Genomic DNA, 20690 nt, shown 5'->3' with positions numbered 1-20690 from the left:
CTTCTAGCTTATCTACCATGGGAAGAGTGGGTTTTGGCCCAGAAATTGTAGTTCATTGGCCGTTTGGGCAGTTTTTCCATCTCATTCTACTTTCTGGTTTAAAAGCCTGTGTTTGCTTTTGGTCCCCACCTTTCCTGTAACTAGTGTAGTCCATGTACAGATTTGCTGTATCCAGGACTGTTGGTAAGCTTCTGAGCCTCCCAAGCCCTTCTTTGTTGGAGAGAAGCCTTCTAGCTTATCAGTGGGAATGGTAAGCACTAGGTAACCTATCTACCACAGGAAGAGTGGTTTCTGGCCTAGAAATTATAGTTTATTGGCTGTTTGGAAAGCTTTTCCATCTCTTTCAACCTTCTGATTTAAAAGCCTGTGTTTCCGCTTGTTTCCTGCCTTTCCTGTTACTAGTCTAGTCCAGGTACAGATTTGCTGTATCCAGGACTCTCTGTAAGCTTCTGAGCCCCCAAGCCTTTCCGTATTGGAGGGAAGCCTTCTAGCTTATCAGTGGGAGTGGTAAGCATTAGGTAGCCTATCTACCACAAGAGGAGTGGTTCTTGGCCCAGAAATTGTAGTTTATTGACCATTTGGACAGTTTGTCCATCTCTTTCAACTTTCTGGTTTAAAAGACCACATCTGCACTTGTTTCCCATCTTTCCTGTAACTAACCTACTGGTTAGCACTAGAAAGCCTTAAACTGATACAAGCCTTCTAGCTTAGAAGAGGGACTTTAGAGTGATTAAGTATCAGTTTTCTGTACTTTCTTGCTGTACTTAACTATTTTCCAGCATTTATTGTGATTTAAAAGCTTGTTTTTTTCCACATATTGTACTTATTTGACTGCCTGTACTTTTAAAAAGTCGTTTTTTTGTTTAAATAATTTAACTGTTGAAGGCTACACATTAAAGTACGATAGCTGTTTCTGATTGTAGTTGTTAAAAGCTGTTTTAAGTGTATTTTTTTACTGTTTTTGCCTTATCTTTTCAAAAAAACAAAACAAAATTCTTTGTTTCCAGCCCTTCTAAGCTAGTAGAGTCCAGTTTTCAGGCTAGTGCTGAATTCAAGGCTGTGTTACAAGTTTCTGAGTTGCCCATACCTTACTTGGATAGAAGGAAGTTTCTCTGCTCAGCTGTGAGAGAGAGGAGCTTTGAGCAGCCTGTCTGTCCCTGGAGGAGTGGTTCCAGCCTAGAAGTTAGTAGTTTTTTGGCCATTTGGGCTAATTTCTCTTTCATTTCCTTACTATAAAAGCCACGTTTGCACGGTTTTGCGTGCCGGGCAGCGCCAGTTAGCTAGGGTTAAATTATTCCCGGCTCCACTAAGTCTCCGCTGCAGTTTTTCCCTTGAAACTAGTCTAACTCTCAACCTAAGCACTCAAAAAGCATCGTAGACCCCAGCACTTGCTCAGACCTAATAGCAAGCACGAATATACCCTGACACTTGATTGCCCAGCAGGGCAAGGCTCTTTATTCACCCTTCACCAACCAAGTGACTAAGCAGCTCACCCTACTATTCAGGCATGACCAAAGGGCAATTTCAGGTGTACTGTCCAGTCCAGCTGGTGAATCTGGGTATCCTGAGGCAATGTTACAATTGCCTCATGTACACAGACAACCCTCTCCTCCTACCACAAAACACTAACATATGTGAGAGATGCAATTATACAGCCAAACTGGAGGCTAAGCTGTCTCCACCAAAGACTGGAACAGACAGTCAAGAGGAGAAGGTTAACACTTGCGCCACACCTCCAGCCACACATAGACCTACTAAACCAGCATTGGCAAAAAAATACACATAAATACACAAAATCATACTAAATAAAAACCTGCAAAAGCATCAGAGACCTCCAAAGCAGACACCCAAACAACCTGAACCTCCCGTCACAAACCAAACAAAACACAAAATCAGTGTGCCGCACAATGATGGCCCTTAAGGTGAAATAACATACTTAACACACTAGTAATAGGTGACTCTATAGTCAGGCACACTGACGTCCCACTCACTAGGCTGGACAAGCAGAAGGTTACTGTTAGCTGCCTGTCGGGAGCCAGAATCTGCCACATAAGTACTCAGGTCACTCCAGAAAAAGTACAAATATGACTCTGACATTGTTCATGTTGGTGTGAATGACCTGAGACGTACCTCCCTAGACTACATGAAAAGAGACATGGAAGAGCTCTCTGATCATGTAGCCCAGGCTGGTATGACCCTGACCCGGAGTAGCATCCTGCCCTCACCAAGAATGATACCTCAGTATAAAGAGAAAATTATCAATTTCAACAATTGGCTAAGCTTCTGGTGTCATTCAAAGGGGATCCAGTGTCTGTCAGCCTGGGATGACATGATCGACAAGCTTCATTGCTTCACAAGAGATAGCTTGCACCTGTCACCCCTAGGCTTTCGAATACTGGCCAAGGCTCTTGCTGCCCCCATAGTGCCTTTTTTAGGCAAGGCTCAAAAGTCAAACCCACCACCGTAAACAGCACAGTTGACAAAAAACTGAGGGTTATGCTACTCAACGCCAGGAGTTTAAATCTCAAAATGCACATGTTCCAAGCACTCCTCAGTATGGAGAACGTCGACATCTGTGCAGTAACTGAAAACCTGGTTCAAGGCTCCAGAGAGCATCCCAGCACTACCGGGCTACAACTCGTACCACACGTTTCGGCCACAGAACACGGACCGAAACACAAAAGGAGGGGGTGTATCCATATTCATCAAGGATACCTACACCTCCAGGTTAGTGGCGCAGCATGGTACCTCTGAGATCATCTATGTGCAGCTAACATCGGGCAAATCTGCAGTGCAAATTGTGGCCTGCTACAGATCACCTTCCTTGACCCAGGACCACCACTCCACCTTTCTGGAGACACTGGAAAACTTGAAGGTCCTACCGAACACCTTAATATTGGACGATTTTCAATTACCCTACCATTAACTGTGAAAACTGAGTACAAAGTCCCAGGCCCAGTGCTTCCTGGAATTCATCAACTCAGATGCCCTGGATCAGCTGGTAAACTCCCCTACCAGAGGTGAAAACATATTTGACCTGGTCATCACCAACATGGGTGACAGGTGTTCCACACCGGAGGTCAACCCGTCACTGGTTAGATCAGACCATAAACTGATCACTCTGGATGTCCACACCCCACCCCCACCCCCAACTAAGGAAACCACAGTAAAAAGCTTTTCTAAAGCAAACTTCACCTTGCTTAAGACAGAGGCAGTAAGTTTCACAGCCCCCATGCTAAAGGAAAATGCTGCCCAAGATGCAGAAACCTTTACAAATGCACTCTGTGAGCACCTATAAGGATGCATGGATCATGCCATCCCTAGCAAAACCAAGACTCACTCCTCTAAGAGAAGGAAACCAGTCTGGTGGACCCCTGCCATAAACAGGCTATACAATAGGAGGAGGAGTCTAGCTCAGAAAAAAGCAAATCCCAAGAAGGAAAGACATCCCTGATCAGTATCAGTAAGAAACTAAGGTCCCTCATAAAATCATCCAAGGCTAACTTCAAAAGAAAAATAGCCAAGTATTCAAAAGATAACCACAAAGCCTTCTTTAGCTATGTTAAGAATCTAAGTGGCAACTCGCAGATATGCACTGAACTAGTGCAAAATAGCACAAAATGTACTGAACCTACTGATATTGCCAACATCCTGGCAAATAGATTCAGTGCAAACGTCACCCCCCTCTCACCCCCAAAAGGGCCCACAACAGTACCGGAAAAGTGTAGTGTCCCAGAAATCACAGACGCACAAGTGAAAATGGCCCTTTCAGAAGCCAAAAACAGTGTCAATGGGGCCAGTTGATGTCCCAGGCTGCGTCTTGCACGAACTACAGAACGAAGTACCCCCCCCCCACCTGTTCAACCTCAGCCTCTCCACAGGCTACGTGCCCATAGAGTGGCGCGCAGCAATGGTTATTCCACTCCCCAAAGGAGGTGCCACAACTGACCCTGGTAACTATCGCCCCATAAGCCTGACTAGCCTGGTATGCAAGGCTATGGAGCGCATCATCATGAAACTCATTAACAAAGACATTGGGAACCTCCAAACATTTGACCTGACCCAGTTCGGCTTTGTTAGGGGCATATCATGCCTACTAAACCTGATTGACTTCTTCGAGACAGTCACCAAGGCTGTAGACGAGGGAAAGATTGTTCACACAGCCTACCTTGACATCGCCAAGGCTTTCAACACCATCCCCCACTCTAGTATTACAGAAAAACTCACCAGCCTGAACATAAACCCCTACGTCACGAGATGGGTTGCCAATTGGCTTACAGATAGAACTCACACGGTAAGAATAGTGGGCTCCAGGTCCGACTCTAAACCAGTCACAAGTGGTGTCACGCAAGGCTCGGTCCTGGGACCCCTACTGTTCAGCATGTACTTCTCAGAAGTACAGGCAAACACAGGAGGACTATGGCTAACCAAGTTCACCGATGACTGCAAACTGGGAGCTATAATTGACTCTCTGGCTTGACACGGACATCCTCCAAAAGGGCCTTACTGAGATGGACACCTGGTGTCTAAGTCATGGCCTCAAGCTAAATGCCAAAAAATACATAGTCATCCCGTTTTGGGAAAAACAAAGCACCCACGAATTACCACATAGGTGGTAGCCCCCTTAATACAGAAGAGGTAATAAGAGATCTGGGGGACCCAGGTAGATAGTAATCTCTCCTTTGATAATCATATTGCCAAAGTAGTTAGGAAATCCTTCTATGTGGCCCATCTAATTACTAAAGGGTTCGCATCTAGAAATAGAGGTTCTAGTACTCCTCTACTCGTCACTCATCAGACCCATCATAGAGTACAATGCTTCCTTTGGGATGTACCTCTCAAGACACTTCCAACAGCTGGAGAGACTGCAAAAGTACCTCACCAAGAGGATTACTGGCCTCAAACATATGTCCTATGCAGCCCGACTGAAAAGAATCCGGCTGTACTCAGTGGCATTTCACTTACTCAGAGGTGATCTCTGCCTGACTTACAAAGCCATGTCCAACTCAGAATTGATGGACATGCTTCTCCTAAAGAAATCCAAGTCACTGTGAGCCACGCGCTCTAGTGAACTAAACTTCACCACAACAATAAACAGAACTTGCTGGAGGGATAGATTCCTGTCACAAAAGCTCCCCATGCTTTGGAATAAAATTCCAAACTACATTAGGCAGAGCCCCTCACTAACCCTCTTCAAGAGAAACCTTGACGAGAAACCTTGATGAGTGGATAGGTAACAGAAAATACACCCATGGGATCACTTCATTGGCTCTGCTTGACAGAGGATCAGTTAATTAATTAATTAATTAATGGGGCGGCGATAGCCGACACACTCTGGCTAGGCTTATAAATGCCCTCGGGCAGATAGCCTAGTACCTACCTTTAAACCTATGTCTGTATCTCTTCCTGTTTTTTTTTTTTTCCACGCAAACAAACGTCTCACTAAGGGAATTTCTCAGGATATTAGGATTCATGGCATCAGTGATTCTCATGATTCCTCTAGCAAGACCATATACAAGGTAAATTCAGCGGTGCCTAAAATCAGTGTGGTCGCAGCATCAACCTCTAATGACATCCCAGATTCCTGTTGTGGAGTTTGTGAAAAGGGACGACTTTGGTCGAGAGACCAGTTTTGAGTCCAGATCCCCCATTTTCCCTTTCAGCTCCAGCACAGTCTACAACAGCAGATGCCTCAGACTTTGCTTGGGAAGCACTGTCTATTGAGATAATGGTGCAAGGTATTTGGAATAAAATAAAATAAATAAATAAAAATAAAACAAAACAGACCAGAGCAGATCAGTAAAATATATTGGCAGTCATAAGTCCTCTCAGTCTCTCAATCATATATGGCCTCCAGGACCATTACAAGTGATTACAGACAACACCACAATGATGTACTTAAACAGGATAGGAAGGTTTTTGATAGGGTTTGGAGAAAATATAATTTTCTGCAACACTTTTTTTTTTAGAATTCTCATTTATCAAGCTGTTATGTTGAAGTTAATGCTTGCCACTTATGAGAATATTATGAATATTTTGACATCGGTTTCCTGTTGTGGGGAGAGATCTGCTTTGTGTAACTTGGTTTCTTCTGTCTCATGTGACTACTCATGGTTTGAAATATGCATCTTAGTCTACCGATGCCACTTCCAGTGCTTCTGCCAAAGGAACTGTTATGAGACTTGTCTGGCTGCATTGTCAAAACCTCCTAAAGTATGTCAAAAATGACATTTTGAATTTTGTCGTGAATAGGGAACAGAACTTTGGCCACCCTCCAGCAAAAGTGTGGTGATTGAGAAAAGCTGATTCAAGAATTCTTACAGATTTTTCAGCCCCCCCCCCCAAGTTTGCCAAGAAATTCAGTGCTCTATCCGCAACTTTCTTTAAAAAGCCGAATAAAAAGTTCTAGCAACCTGATGGATATCAAACATTTAAAAAGGAATGACAGGAAGAGACCAGATGGCATAATGGTTACGGTCTTTGCCTCACATGCACAAGGTACAGGTTTGATCTTGACCTCTGGATAATACCTGTATGGAGTTTCCATGTTCTTGTCTCTGTGGGGTTCCTTCCACCTCCCAAAAACATGCTGAGTGTTTCCCCCTCAAACTCGCCAAAGAATTAAGCTGTGGGCAGCAGCACATGGTGTCCTATAGGGGAAGAGTTGTATAAACCAACTGCTTCGGGCATTTCCTGTAGTGTGCAGTATCCTCATGACAGGAGATCACGGCTCACAGACTGCGCTTGGCAGGGATAGCCACTTGACTGAGTAAAGTATGGCTCTAGATGATTCATTTGTGTTGACTAATGTTGCCAAATGGGCATGGATATTTGCCGGTGATAAGTGGCCTACTCTGACCTATTCCAGGGATCCATGCTAGCAATGAAAGGAGTGTACATGGCCCTTTTGGCCAATGTGCGCCTGCCATAAAGCTCTGTAGCTTTGCGTCAGTAAAGTACTGGCCGGCCGGTGTTTCTTTGCCAAGCTTAGGTTACATGGGATAGCTGTTTTAAAAGCTGGACATAAATCCAATCATTCTGCTAAACATGAATAACAAATTGCTACACTCTATGTAGGTTCACTGACCAGATGAAGCTTAGAAGTGGGTGACTTGATGGTAAGGATGAGGTTGGACATCCTATGTGTCCAAGGAGACAATATGGAAGGGTAGTGCAGCGATGCCACTTGGCTTGCAATCCAGAGTGTACTACTCAGGAAGTGGACAGGCTAGAAATGGTGTTGGAATTTTGGTGAGGGAGAAGGTTTAGAAGACGGTGAGGGGTGTCCTCAGAATTAGTGACAAACTCATGGCAATCAGACTCCAGTGTAAGGAGAGGGCAGTATTCATGATTTCTGCCTGTGCTCCACAGCAGGGTTGTGGTAGTGAGGAGAAGAGTACATTCAGACAGCAGTTGCAGGACCTAATATTTAAAACAGGACAACTCATAGCAGTGTGGCAAGAAGGGTGTATCCTATTTGACTGGAGAATAAGCATACTAGTGCCAGTGTTCAAGAACAAAGGGGACATTCACAACTGTAGGCAGTACAGAGGTATCACTCTCCTGATACATTGAAAGAAAGTTCTGACTAGAGTGATTGATAAACCAGCATGCTGAGGAGTAGAAAGGGAGATGAGCAGTTTGGATTTAGATTAGGATGCACCACAACTGACCTGATGTTTGCAGTGAGCAAGGTAGTTGAGAAGCTAGAGATGAAGAAAGAGTCCAACTGGGCATTCCTCGACTTGGAGAGAGAATATGACAAGGTCCCAAGAAAGCTGATTTGGGTAGTCAAGTCCCAGAAACATTGGCAGAATTGGTGCAAGCTGTATACCAGGACCCAATGATTCAAGTGCAAATAGTGTTTGGTCTCAGAGTGGTTCCAAGTGGGATTGGTGGTGTGTACCAGGGTTGAGCTCTGAGCTCACTGCTGTTGATACTGGTGATGGACTACATTGGCAAACAAGTCTGAGGGAACAGATCAACAAAGTTGCTCTATGCAGACAGTGTGGTATTACAGGCAGACTCTGAGCAAGAACTTCAGCAAAGAATGGAGGAATGGAATGCAAAACTGAAAAGATGAAATTGAGTACTTATAAGACAGCTTTAATGGCAGCAAATAGTGGAGTTCACAAGAAGCTGATAATTGAGAGAGAAGGGAAAATAATGGAACAGGTTAACAGCTTCACATATCTGGGAGGAGGGTTGAGGAGAAGGGAAATCTGAATGAGGTCATCAAAGCTAGAATCAGAGGGGCTGCAGCCAGTTGGAGCAACGTGGCGGGTATGGTATATGACAGAAAAATGCCAAAGAAGCTGAAAAGTAAGGTATACAAAGCAGTGGTGTGACCAGTAATACTGTGTGGTACAGAAACCTGGGCTGTAAAGGCAGAGCAGTTGAGGAAGCTACAGGTGATGGAGGTGAAGTGCCTGAACTGGATGGTAGGATGCATGTTGCGGGACAGATGAAGAAAGGAGGACATAAGAGCAAAAGCCAAATTAGCTGCACTTGCAGAAAAGGTCAAAGAGATTAGATTACAGTGGTTTGGGCATGTGTAGAAAAGCAAAAGGCAATCTGGTGAAGATGATTTGGGACAAGCAGGAAGAAGGCAAGAGGAAACCAGGGTGTTAAGCAAAGAGGTTGATGGATTGTGTGAGAGAAGACTTGAGACAGTCAGCTATGAGTGTCGAAGAAGGTAGGAGAGTGGCATCAAACAGAGAGAAATGACCCAAACTCCATCGAGAAAATGGGGAAAAAGGGAGTTGATGATGATGACAGGAGGGTTCCAAAAAGAAAGCAAGACCCTCCCCTGCAGAGTTAAGGACAGTCTAGTTATGAAGGATTTTCAACCCTCCTTGTACCCGGGCAGTCCTTTTTTTCTTTTCTTTTTAACAGGAAACATCTTTATTAAATTGTGACTTAAGAACTAGGCAGTCAATACATTAGAACAAACCATATTGACATTTTAGTTGCAAACATTATGCATCACTTATCTGTCAAGTCATTGTCCGTCAAACATTCCATAGCTTATTCAAATCCTGCCTTCTTTTAAACCTCATTCCTCCTCCAAAACATTATTCTGCACATATTGTTCCCACAATTTGCATTTTTCTATCTAATTTTCTCCTACCCTTTTCTAAAGACCCCATTTCTAATTGTTTTATCTCTTTTACTATATTCACTACATGTAGTACAGCTGGTTTAGACTTACTAAGTCTGTTCAGTTCAAATTCTTTATCATAACCCCCCCAAAAAAATATTCCCTAGTTATACCAATTTGCTCACCCAGTATTTCTGATGTACTAGTCTGCAGGGAATTGTCTGCCTACTCATTACACTACCAAAAATGTTTCCAGTTGCCTCTTTCCCAAAACACCTCCAACATTTGCTGTCTACCTGAGGAATAATTCTTTGGAGCCTACTTGGCATATAAAAATATTTATGTAAAGATTTCTAAGCAAAGATCCTAAATCTTCTAGACGTTGTTGCATATTTGGGAGTTATATATGTAGCCCCCATTGTTCCTTTGAGAATTACTTATCCAGTCTCTATTCCTTATCCTTTCTAACCTCCTCTGATTCTTATAGTTATGCAGTATTTTTATGTTCTACTAATTATTCCTTTTTTTAACAGCAGCTCTTGTTCTAGATTCCACTATAAACTCTACCAGTGCTGGTCTTTTGCTTAAGATCCCCCCATTTCTTTTTCTTTGCTTATACTCTTGGTATCAGTCCCTGATAGGGAAGGCAGTCTCTAGCCTGCAGTCCAAATAAATTCTTGGCTTCTTCTCATTCTATTACCTTCCCCTCTCTAGTTATTTGCTGCCCACTTGGTTCCTTTGCCAATTTTCTCCAGTAAATTCTAGCCTCCTCTTTCGTATTGTCTGTATTCCTAATTTCAGTCATCCCTGTTGGTAGAATCTCCTGTCTCCGTTCTTGTGTTGGTTTAGTTCTTAGAAAACTTTCTGCTGCTTTATGATTGTCTGGTTATTGTTATTCTCCTTAAACGCCTGCATCCAAAATCCCAGTCTCTCCAGGTTTCTTCTAGAAACAGCAACTTGGTCCTCTGTGCAACTTTTACAAAGCACTGTAAACTAGAGTCCTTCTCCAGGTCTAAGACCGGCTTTATTAGGACTGTACTCCAGGGGCTTCTGTACCCTCATCCTTATTTCTCTCAATCAGGTTAAATTATGGTAATCTAGCCAATATAGTTTAGGCTACTGCAGCAGTGATTGATGTGAAGAACATAGTACAGTTGTGTAAGTAAACTTCATAACAGTAGCTGATTAAATGATCACTGCTACACTAGCCTCTTCATACTTCCATCCCCCTTATCTTCATATGTATTTTATGCTGGGATGTGGGGATTTTATTGTTATATTCCTAGCACTGTCCTCACAGGGTTTTAGCATCCTTTTCTGTGTTGACATGAAAGCTCTGAAGGGCTTGGTGCCCAAACCTGACTTCTAGTCTGCTCAGCTCAAACTTACTAATCATTTGGGTGTATGAAAGGTGCCCTGAAATCTTTGAAGATGACCAGCTCTTATAGGCCAGGCAGGATCTAAGCTACATAGCTTAGGCTCCTGCAGCAGTGATCATTTGAACATCTGCTGTTATGGTAAGTTTACTTATACAACTGTACTTTCTTTCTGAATCCCTGGGTCTAGAGTTAATAATCCTTAGCGTTGTGATCTTGTGCTGCATTTTTATTCTGGAGCTATGTTTTAATTAACAGTTTGGGTCAATCTTATGTCATTTATCACAAAGATGGATTAAAACGGCAGTTTGGTGAAAGTTCAAATCATGTTCCTCTTGGGTGAGTTTATCACCTACATTCTCCGTACAGGGGGGCACCCTCTGTAGCCCCTTTTAGAGCAATTAACTCCTAGATTACCCTATTTCAGAGAAAGGTGTTCACGTTCAAAATATATTGCACTAGAAATAATCTGCAGCATATTTTCACCATACATTTCTGCCTTGTGCATAGACCAAAGTAAATGATTTGTAAACATGGAGTGGAAGCATATCTTAGTTAAAAAAACTGAGGTTATTTTACCTACTATATATTTTTTTGTTAGTCTTTGACTAACATGACTTGTGTAAACTGCTAGACTTTCGTTTTGCTGGCACTACTTATTTTAATGATGCTGCAATCAGTATTGCTTGCTCTGAATGTTCATGGATTCCCCAATGATATTATTTATTTATTTGCAGTTTAATTGGGAAAGTCCACTGGGCCATACAGAGCCCGTTTCCAGTGGGGCCCAGGGAGAAAAGCTCCTCAGTACAATAAGAACAATCAAAATTGTATTCGTTGGTAGTATACCATTATCTGACATGTACTGGATTACAAAGTTAAAAACACACTTGGCAGTTCAGTGCCCAGATAAATACTAGTGAAGAGGTTACAAAGTTCTTAGAGGTAATTACTGCATAGAGGAGTTTTTGATAATTCACAGCCTAAACAATAGGGAGAGAATATATCATTAGAGCTAGGTATTTAAGGAGGCTCAGTGCAAGCACAATTAAATTGTGATTTAAATTATAAATTAATAAACATTGTAATATATTAATAAACTAATAAATTATAATTAATTCCGATTCTGTATGCAGTCCCTTGACTTTCATGTCACAGCATCAGTCTGTATTAGCCATAAACCCACTTTTTAAGCATGAACATCCTTTTACACCTGAAATACTGAAGTGACCTTAAGGGTTGAAGCAGAAGTGTATGTAATACCACAGTTAAGTGCCAGTGTTTAATTTGGTGATGGTAGTGTCTTCCCTGTAGTAATTCCATTTTTTTTTAATCTCTAACCACGCAGCCATTTCTTTACAGCGTACAGACTGCTAATATAGAAGTCATCCAGCTGTGGGACAACAGTGTGCGCATTCATGCGCAGCTTGTCTGAGGAGGTCACTGTCTGGGGAAATTTCTCCCTTTTATTGAGACGCAGTAACCTACTTGTTTGATTATTTACTTTCCTTTGAAAGTGAAGTTCCTTTAGAAGGTTGACTAGACATTTTCAGTCACTACACTACTCATTTTTCATAGACCTAGATTTTTTTTTTCGTGAATTTGCTTTACAAGGTCATTTTCCCCTCTAAGTACTTATGACACTGCATTAGGAAGGGCAATCAAAGAAAAAAAATTAAGATAATTAATTAAAATTAAATATTAAGTAAAATTATGACTGCTGGAAAGTTTTCACAGTTTTAGTAACTAAATCCATCTTAACACTGGAGCTGTTTCTTCACATCAGCAGCATCACAATCTTGTGGCATGATGCTGTAAATAGATTGTGGAAAACATTCTGTTGTACCATTGTTGCTGTCTGTCACTTTCATTGTTAACCAGTAATGATTTTCACTTTCATTGTTAACCAGTAATGATTTTAACTGAATTTAAGGTTTGCAAAACCTTTCTTGATTTATCATATGCTCAACTGTGAAAATGTTTAAAGGTACCTTTTCATCTGTTCAGAAAGTATAATTTTAATTTTTTGTAATGTCTTGTAGTTTTTACAGTTCGGTTTATGAGATAGATGAACCTTCTGTGAAGAAATACTTGTCTGATCACAAAAAGGTATGTTTGTAGAAATATATTTAACTGTTTCTTTATTGTAGTAGACATAGTATACAGAACAGTATGAATTCATCCGTGGTTACAATATAAATGGAATCTATTAACAGTCACCTGGAATAATTTATTAATATTTTATTGTTTTACCTGTTTTTAATTGCTCTGTCATTTATCAAATGAAACGAAATGTATTTCCTTAACTTTAAAGCATATGAGAATTTTAATAGGGGAATTTAATTATCTTGTACACAATTTTGTTTTGCTAACTGACATTTTTGTAAACTTTCTTTTCCATACTGTTTAATTTATTCAGCAGTTAACTATTCTTTAGGGGGCACAGTTGCAAAACAGGTAGCACTGTCACCTCACAGCAAGAGGTTCACTGGTTTGGTTTTCAGCTGGGGTACCTTTTCTGCAGAGTCTGCATGTCCTCCTAGTGTTCATGTGGGCTACTTCAGGTGCTCTGAATATCCTGACACACTCTAAAGACAATAAACTACAGTAGAGTTGATTATCCAAATATAGATTATCAGAAACGTCAGTTATCAGAACCAGCCTTCCAAAGTTTTCGAGTGGGGAAAAAAAATCATAAAATCTGAATATGGAAACCTTATATGTATGTGCTTGAGCATGTAGCCAGCTTGTATGTGAAAAATATTCTTTATTGTCCACTGGAATTGCTGAATGGTTGAAAAGTGTATTCCTGCATGTAGAAAAAAAAGATTTTAGAAGTCTTTTATCCAGTTAAATTATATGTTTGATTTTCTAAACAATTTGATTATCTGAACTACCCTAGATCCCAATTAGTTCGGATAATCAACTCTCTACTGTAGTTGGCTCTGGGACTGAATAGTCATTAGATATGAATGCTTGCATGTGTAGTATGGAAGAAAAACTTAGCAACCTACTTCTTTTCTCTTTAGCCTTGTAAACTCCACAGATAGCGTTGGCTGTCTGCAGGATCACTTTAGGAGTCTGCTACAGCACATGAGAGAGAGAGTACTTTTTTCTTCTTTGTTTTACTGTTGGTTGAGTGTTAGCAGTCACTGTGTCTTTTTGCATTTCACTGATAACTTACTTTTTTACTCGGACAGGGTCTATTTTTTTTTCTGAACAGTAAGTTGGTGTGCTTATTGCTTGCTTATCTGTGCATCTCGTCTGTTTATTGCTCTCTACTATACCCCTATCTCAAGTGTCAGTATCCCTACAGGCATAAGCGATTTAATGGGGGAAATGTATGGCCTGTGCATGTGTACCATTGATTTCTACAGAGACTGATTTAATACTGAATGTATTAGCTTTGAGCTGATATTATGGCAAATAAAATTGGTTGTTTGATTTGACAAAGCATGTTTTAGTCACAGAGTTCATTTGGTCTCAGGCCAGCATGGGCAAACTTGTGTTTATGCCTTTCATGTATCCAAATCACTGAAACTTTATGTGGAGGTGCCACTGAAGTCAGAAGCTGCAGCTTTGAATCTGTACTAGCCAAAGTACAAGGAGAACAAAGCAGCTAGAGATGTGTTGTCACTGATTATTACAGGATCCCCCTCCCGATGTTCTTCATTCCACATTGCTGCAGTCCTAACTATTGGGTAGTCCGCTGTCCCAGTCGGCCCGAATACCAAAGTATATGGCTGACGTCGGTCAAGGCGCATTAGACTGACGTCAGTACGTCAGGGTACTAATGCGCATGACCGACGTCATATCCTCAGTCTTTTTTGCCGCATGGTCCGATGCAGAAGCAGTTTTGCGAGTGCAGGTTGGCGTTCTGAAAGTTTCTGAAGTCAGAGTTTCAGACCGAATCAAAGTTGGCTAAGTACCCCGTTGGCGAATATTTTGGCTTTTTCTTGCCTCAGTATTTAACCGGATGTCAGAAAAAGTGAATAACTGTATTTCTTGTGGGAAACAGATACCTCATAGGGATTACCATACTTTGTGTATACCTTGTTTAGGGCCTGAGCACGACGTTGTTGGATGCCGCTCTTGTGCTAGATTTAACAAACGCACTATTAAGAGAAGGTTAGACTGTGCCAGGTTAGTTTTTGGGAAGCGTTGTAATTATAAAATGCCGTCGGATACTCCGACGCCCGCTTCGGCCAAAAAACGCAAGGACAAAGCAGCAAAGCCTAGAGTGGAAGAACCGACAGTCCCGGACGTTGGTTCTTTAGAAGGCTCAGTGGAGCCGGAGGTTCTGCCAGGAGTTTCTTTGGAGTCTCAGGGAGAGACTTTACTGTTACAGGATGTGTCCTCTCAGGAAGTAGGCCAGGCTGAAGGGGCTTCTCAGGTGGCTGTTCTTCCCTCTCTTCCTAAGGTGGTTAGAGCCTCCCCTTCTGTTTCCAAGGCTTCTTTGAGAGGCAGGCCAAGTTTAGCTTCAGTGGGGGTTTCTCCTAGTGCTTCAGGGTCTTTGCCTAAGAAACATATGCTTAAAATGGCAGAGGATTTGATTACTATGATTAGAGGTTCTATGCCCCCTCCTGATAAGAGGCCTAGGGTGGAACCTGAGTTTGAGAGTTTTGAGCAATGTTCGAGGCTTCTGAGTCTTCGGCTGAAGACTTGCAGGAGTATCCTCCTTATTCTGATTCTGATGTGGATGATTCTACTCCTTCAGCTTCTCCTCCTGAGGATTTTTCATTTTCAGAGACTCTGCATTCCATGAGGGAGCATTTTAAATGGGCAGGTCAAGATTTCTCTGATTCCAGGAAGAGGCTTAGGGAATTCTTGTTTTTACCCCAGCATAGGCCTTTAGCTATACCTCCTGTTCTGAATGTGGTGGAAGATGTTTTTGCAGAGGCTTCCCTGAATCCTGATTCTTTGCCTCCTGCCCCAGTTAAACCGGATAGGTACTATAGGGTGCCTGCAGCTCATAAGTATCTTTTTAAGAGTCCTAGGGCAGACCCGGAAACTGTTTCTCAGGGGCCTAAAGGTGTGAAGGCTTCTGTTAAAAATCCTGTTCCTCCTGATAGAGGCAAGGGCTTTGGATAGATGGGGAAAGAAAGTGTATACTTCTTCCACTTTAGCCATGAGGGTGTTGAATTGTCAGTTTCACATGTTAAAATATCAGAATTATCTCCTTTCACAATTGAAGTCTAAGGTGGATGCTCTGGCAGAAGGTATTGAGTGTAAAGAGTTGCAGGATTTAGTCCATGTGTCTGAACAGGTGGGTAAGCATTCCTTGCAGTGTGGTTTTGATGCTGTGCAGGCCTCCTCGAGGGTGGCTGCCACTGGTTCTGTTCTTCGTAGGCACGCCTGGTTGAGGGATCAGAATTTAGCTGAGCATGTTAAAACAAGGATTTTGGATGCTCCTTTACAGTCTGATGTGTTGTTTGGTTCGCCTGTGGAAGCAGTTTTAAAGAAAATGGAGGACAAGGCTAAGTCTATGCAAACTGTTAAGGATTTTTGCAGGTGCAGCCTCCAAGTTTAGTAGAAATTGGCCTACTAAGGGATGGACATATCCTGCTTATGATTCCCAGTCTAGGGGTAGGTCTAGGCGTGGTAGGGGCAGAGCTCAAGGTTCTTTTAGGCCTAGAACAGCGAGTTCACCTGCTCAGACTTCTGGTGAGTGCAGGGGTCAGTCCTTTCGTAAACAGACCCAATGACCTACCTTTTCAGCTGCCAGTACATTCTCGCCTGGCAGCACCTTTGGGAGGAAGGCTGGCTCTTTTCAAAGAAAATTGGGATTTAATTACCCAAGACAGATGGGTTTTGGATATCATTCACCACGGTTACAGGTTTTATTTCCATACCTTGCCTCCTTTCAAAGGCATGCCAGACATTCCTCCTCTACAAAGAAAAGAGGCTCACAAGCAAATTTCTCTGTTGCTCCAAATAGGGGCCATTCAGCCAGTTCCTGTGCCAGAAAGGGGCCTAGGATTTTATTCTCGCCTGTTTCTAGTACCGAAGAAGGGGAACACATGGAGACCAATTTTGGATTTATCTATCCTCAACACTTATCTGGACATTCCCAAGTTCAAAATGTTGACGTTACAACAGCTTTTACCTCTGCTGGGCAAAGATCACTGGATGGTAACTTTAGATCTCAAGGAAGCTTACCTTCATGTGCCTATCAGACTAAGTTGCAGGAAGTATCTGCGTTTTCGAGCTGGAAATTCTCATTATCAGTTCTCTGCATTGCCCTTTGGCTTATCTACTGCCCAGAGTATTCACAAAGGTTCTGGCTCCAGTGATAGCTTACTTCAGGCTACAAGGAATTCAAATCTATCCTTACTTGGACGACTGCCTGATTCTGGCTCAAGAGAAGGAAGACCTTTACAGCATTTGGAATTTGTGATAGCAGTGCTAAGATGCCTAGGGTATTCTGTGAGCGAAATAAAGTCCAGTCTAGTACCCTCTCAAGACATGTGCTTTCTGGGTGTGAGACTGAATACAGCAGCCCAGATGGCCTTTTTAACCCCGGACAAACAAAAGAATCTTTCCAGTTACTTCCATCAACTATCTCTTCAGTCCGGGCTGACTGCAAGGACAGTCCTTCAAGCCTTAGGGTTCATGGCATCTTGTATTCTGGTGCTTCCCAATGCCAAACTGCATATGAGGAAGCTGCAATGGTATCTCAAAAATGTATGGACACAGCACTGCCAGGATTTGGACACTGTCATTCAAATAATACCTTGCATTCAAAAGGAATTTTTGTGATGGGCTCAGGAATGTCACCTAAACAAGGGACTCTCTGTGACCCGACCAGAGGCGAGTCAGATTCTAACGACAGATGCCTCAGACATTGCTTGGGGAGCTCATCTAAATGGAAAGTGGATACAAGACAAGTGGCCTGCCAGACTACAGCATCTACATATCAACATGAAAGAGATGTTAGCAGTCCAGTTTGCATTAATGGCTTTCAAGGAGTTACTTCTTCCAGGGCAGGTGTTGATTCTAACAGACAACACAACTGTCATGTGGTACATCAACAAACAAGGGGGAACACATTCTTACCCGTTGTGCAGGCAAGCAATGATTTTATGGGAGACTGTGCTCAGCTTGCAACTAACTCTTCAGGCAAGGTTTCTGCCGGGAGCACAGAACTCCTTAGCAGATGTGTTAAGCAGACAAATCATGGATCCCCACGAGTGGAAACTGGATCTTCATGTATTTCGAAAATTGACAGTGTCATGGGGAACTCCAGACATAGATCTGTTCGCTTCTCCACTAAACCACCAGCTGCCAAAGTTTTGCACAAAGAGGTTTCATCACACAGCTTGGACAGTGGATGCTCTTTCTTTCAGTTGGAAAAATCTTCATGTGTATGCCTTTCCACCTCTGCCTCTTCTCCCAAAGGTGCTCCTAAAGGTCAGACAAGACAAGCCAAGGATGATTTTAATAGCTCCAGATTGGCCTCGGCAACACTGGTACCCATTACTGAGGAGTCTGGTAAGGAAGCCTCCATGGCCTTTACCTTTGATTCCACACCTGTTGTCTCAGAGGGACGGTCACCTGCTCAATGTCAAGCTTCACTCTCTTCATCTAACAGCATGGCATATTCTGTTTTGAAACACAGCAGGTCTCAACTTCCTCAACAAGTTTTAAATGTGCTTATGGAAGCCAGAAGACCTAGTACAAGGAAAGTGTACGCAGAAAAATGGAAGAGATTTTTATTTTGGAGTGCAGCAAACAATTTGGAGATTTCTGAGCCTAATTTGAGTGTGGCTCTTCAATATCTTACTGAGTTATTGGACAAAGGTTTGTCTTTCTCTTCCATTAAGATTCATGCTGCAGCAATTTCAGCTCACTATGATTGTGACCCACCATTGTTTTCGCATCCTTTGTTCAAGCAATTTCTTAGAGGGGCAAAGAATATAAGACCCCCACGTAGAGCTCCTACTCCTGCTTGGGATCTCAATTGTGTGTTGGAGAAACTTACTCTACAACCTTTTGAGCCTCGGCTACTGCTGAATTGAAATACTTGTCATGGAAGACTGCTTTTTCGTTGGCCATTACTTCTGCAAGAAGGGTTTCTGAATTGCAGGCCCTTATGGCGGTAGAGCCTTTTTGATTTTTCATAAGGATAGGGTATCATTACGTACTAATCCTTCCTTTATGCCTAAGGTGGTTTCTAGTGTGGCTTTAAACCAAACTATTCATTTGCCTACTTTTATGCAGATCCCCAAAATAAAGGGGAAAAGATTTTGCACACTTTAGATGTGCACAGGCAATTGCGTTATTATTTAAGCAGGACTAAGGATTTTAGGCAGTCTCAGCAGTTGTTTGTTTCTTTTGCTTTGAGTTCTCAGGGCAAGCCTGTGTCAAAACAAACTATTTCTAAGTGGATTGGGTTTTGCATTGCATTTTGTTATTCCCATCATGGCAAGGAGATTCCAGCTGGGATTAGGCCTCATTCCACTAGGGCTACTGCCACTTCAACAGCATTTCTAAGGGGTGGCAACTAAGGATATTTTGGAGGCAGCTACTTGGAGTTCAGTGCATACTTTCTCTAAGCATTATCACCTTCCTCTCTACTCTAAATCTAGGGCTGGTTTTGCCACAGCTATTTTGCAAGGCATGTTGTCAGCTCCTGCTTCCTTATGATTTGCCAGCCTCCCTTACCTCTGCTTTGGGATTCTACCCAATAGTTAGGACTGCAGCAATGTGGAATGAAGAACATAGTACAGTTTTGTACCTACCATAAATGTAGATGTTCGAGGATCCACATTGCTGCAGTCCAATTTACCCTCCCTCCTTCCCCTCTGTGTTTAGGGGTGGTTGTGTAGGTGAGGTTATACTCTGGTAATTTTGTATATATTGTACATATTTTTGGTGCAGGAATGTTTGGAGTTTTTGGTTTTGGCCTTGTCTTTTTAGGGTCTTCTGACATCTGGGGCAAGAAAAGACTGAGGATATGACGTCGGTCATGCGCATTAGTACCCTGACGTACTGACGTCAGTCTAATGCGCCTTGACCGACGTCAGCCATATACTTTGGTATTCGGGCCGACTGGGACAGCGGACTACCCAATAGTTAGGACTGCAGCAATGTGGATCCTCGAACATCTACATTTATGGTAGGTACAAAATTGTACTTTTTATACATGGGACTGACTTTTAAAAAGTAAATACATTCTTCTTCCAGAATAAGCATATCTGTCATGTAGCTTGTTTACATTCAGACTCCTTGTGTGAAGCTGGATAGCTTGCACGATGGAAAGTGTGAGGATGAATCTTATGAGGTTCATCATTCTGATCACTGCTACAGTAGCCGTAGCTATATGGGTTATATCATGCATAGGATATAGCAGTTGGCCAACTTCCAAAGCTTCAAGGTCACTGCACGTGCCCAAACCATTGGTCGGCTTGAGCTGAGCTGACTAAAAAGAGAGGTTTGGGCTCCAAGCCCTTCAGAGCTTTCCTACTACCAAAGAGTGATCTTTGTGTTTCACTGTTGCAGTCATCACATTTGGGTTATCTCTGCCAGGGTAGCCCTCAGCCGGCTTGAATGCCAGAGGCTTAGTATTTCTGCGTCAGCTGCTGTTGCTTCAGGACTTGACATCAGGTTGTCAGTAGTATAAAGTAAGGCAGCCGACGCCATTACATCAGTCTTTCTTGCCATGGAGCCTGAAGCAGAAGCAGTTCGCATGAGTGTCAGTCGGCCGTTTCCCGAGTTTTCTTCTACCAAATTGAAGTCGAAGTCTTCTAAAGCTAAGTACCCCATTGGAGATCCTTTTTTCTTGCACTAACCGATGTCAGAAAAAGTTAATAGTCGTCTCGCCTGTGGAAAACCAAATACCACACCGAGACTTCCACTCTTACTGCGTCACTTGTTTAATCCCAGACCACGACGTCCCTCGTCGCTTCTGTGCTTTGTTCAATGCCAGAACTATCCGTTGTCGGGCCCTTATTGTAGCCAGATATTTTGGCTTATAGTCCTCTACTTCCTATATGGCTTTGGTAAGCCATCTGACAGCAGATCTTCCGAAAAAAATGTAAAGATAAAGACAGACCGCACAGGTCCAAACCTACCGACGGCGCTTCCGTTAAGCTGGTCGTCAGTTCTCCGGTACTCAGTGAGGCGCTTTCGCAGCCCCTGATGCCCGCATCTGTTGATTTGCAGGCCACTACCAAGACCCTTTCGGAGACCAGTATGCCGCAATCCTTTTTTTT

At 42.6% G+C, this 20690-nt stretch overlaps 1 protein-coding gene across 2 annotated transcripts in view; it reads left to right on the top strand.

The window, feature by feature from the left end:
- Window positions 1-20690, top strand: part of ABRAXAS1 (abraxas 1, BRCA1 A complex subunit) — an 804658-nt gene that overhangs the window by 216028 nt on the left and 567940 nt on the right. For both annotated transcript variants that reach the window (XM_044059464.1, XM_044059465.1), the window contains exon 4: window positions 12519-12585. In XM_044059464.1, coding sequence (XP_043915399.1) covers window positions 12519-12585 — 67 coding nt within the window. The remainder of the gene's footprint in view (window positions 1-12518; window positions 12586-20690) is intronic.

The sequence above is a fragment of the Protopterus annectens genome, chromosome 17.part0 (assembly GCF_019279795.1).
Source record: "Protopterus annectens isolate FY-2018-M chromosome 17.part0, PAN1.0, whole genome shotgun sequence".
Classification (NCBI taxonomy): domain Eukaryota; kingdom Metazoa; phylum Chordata; order Ceratodontiformes; family Protopteridae; genus Protopterus; species Protopterus annectens.
This window is presented reverse-complemented; position numbering and strand designations above follow the sequence as displayed.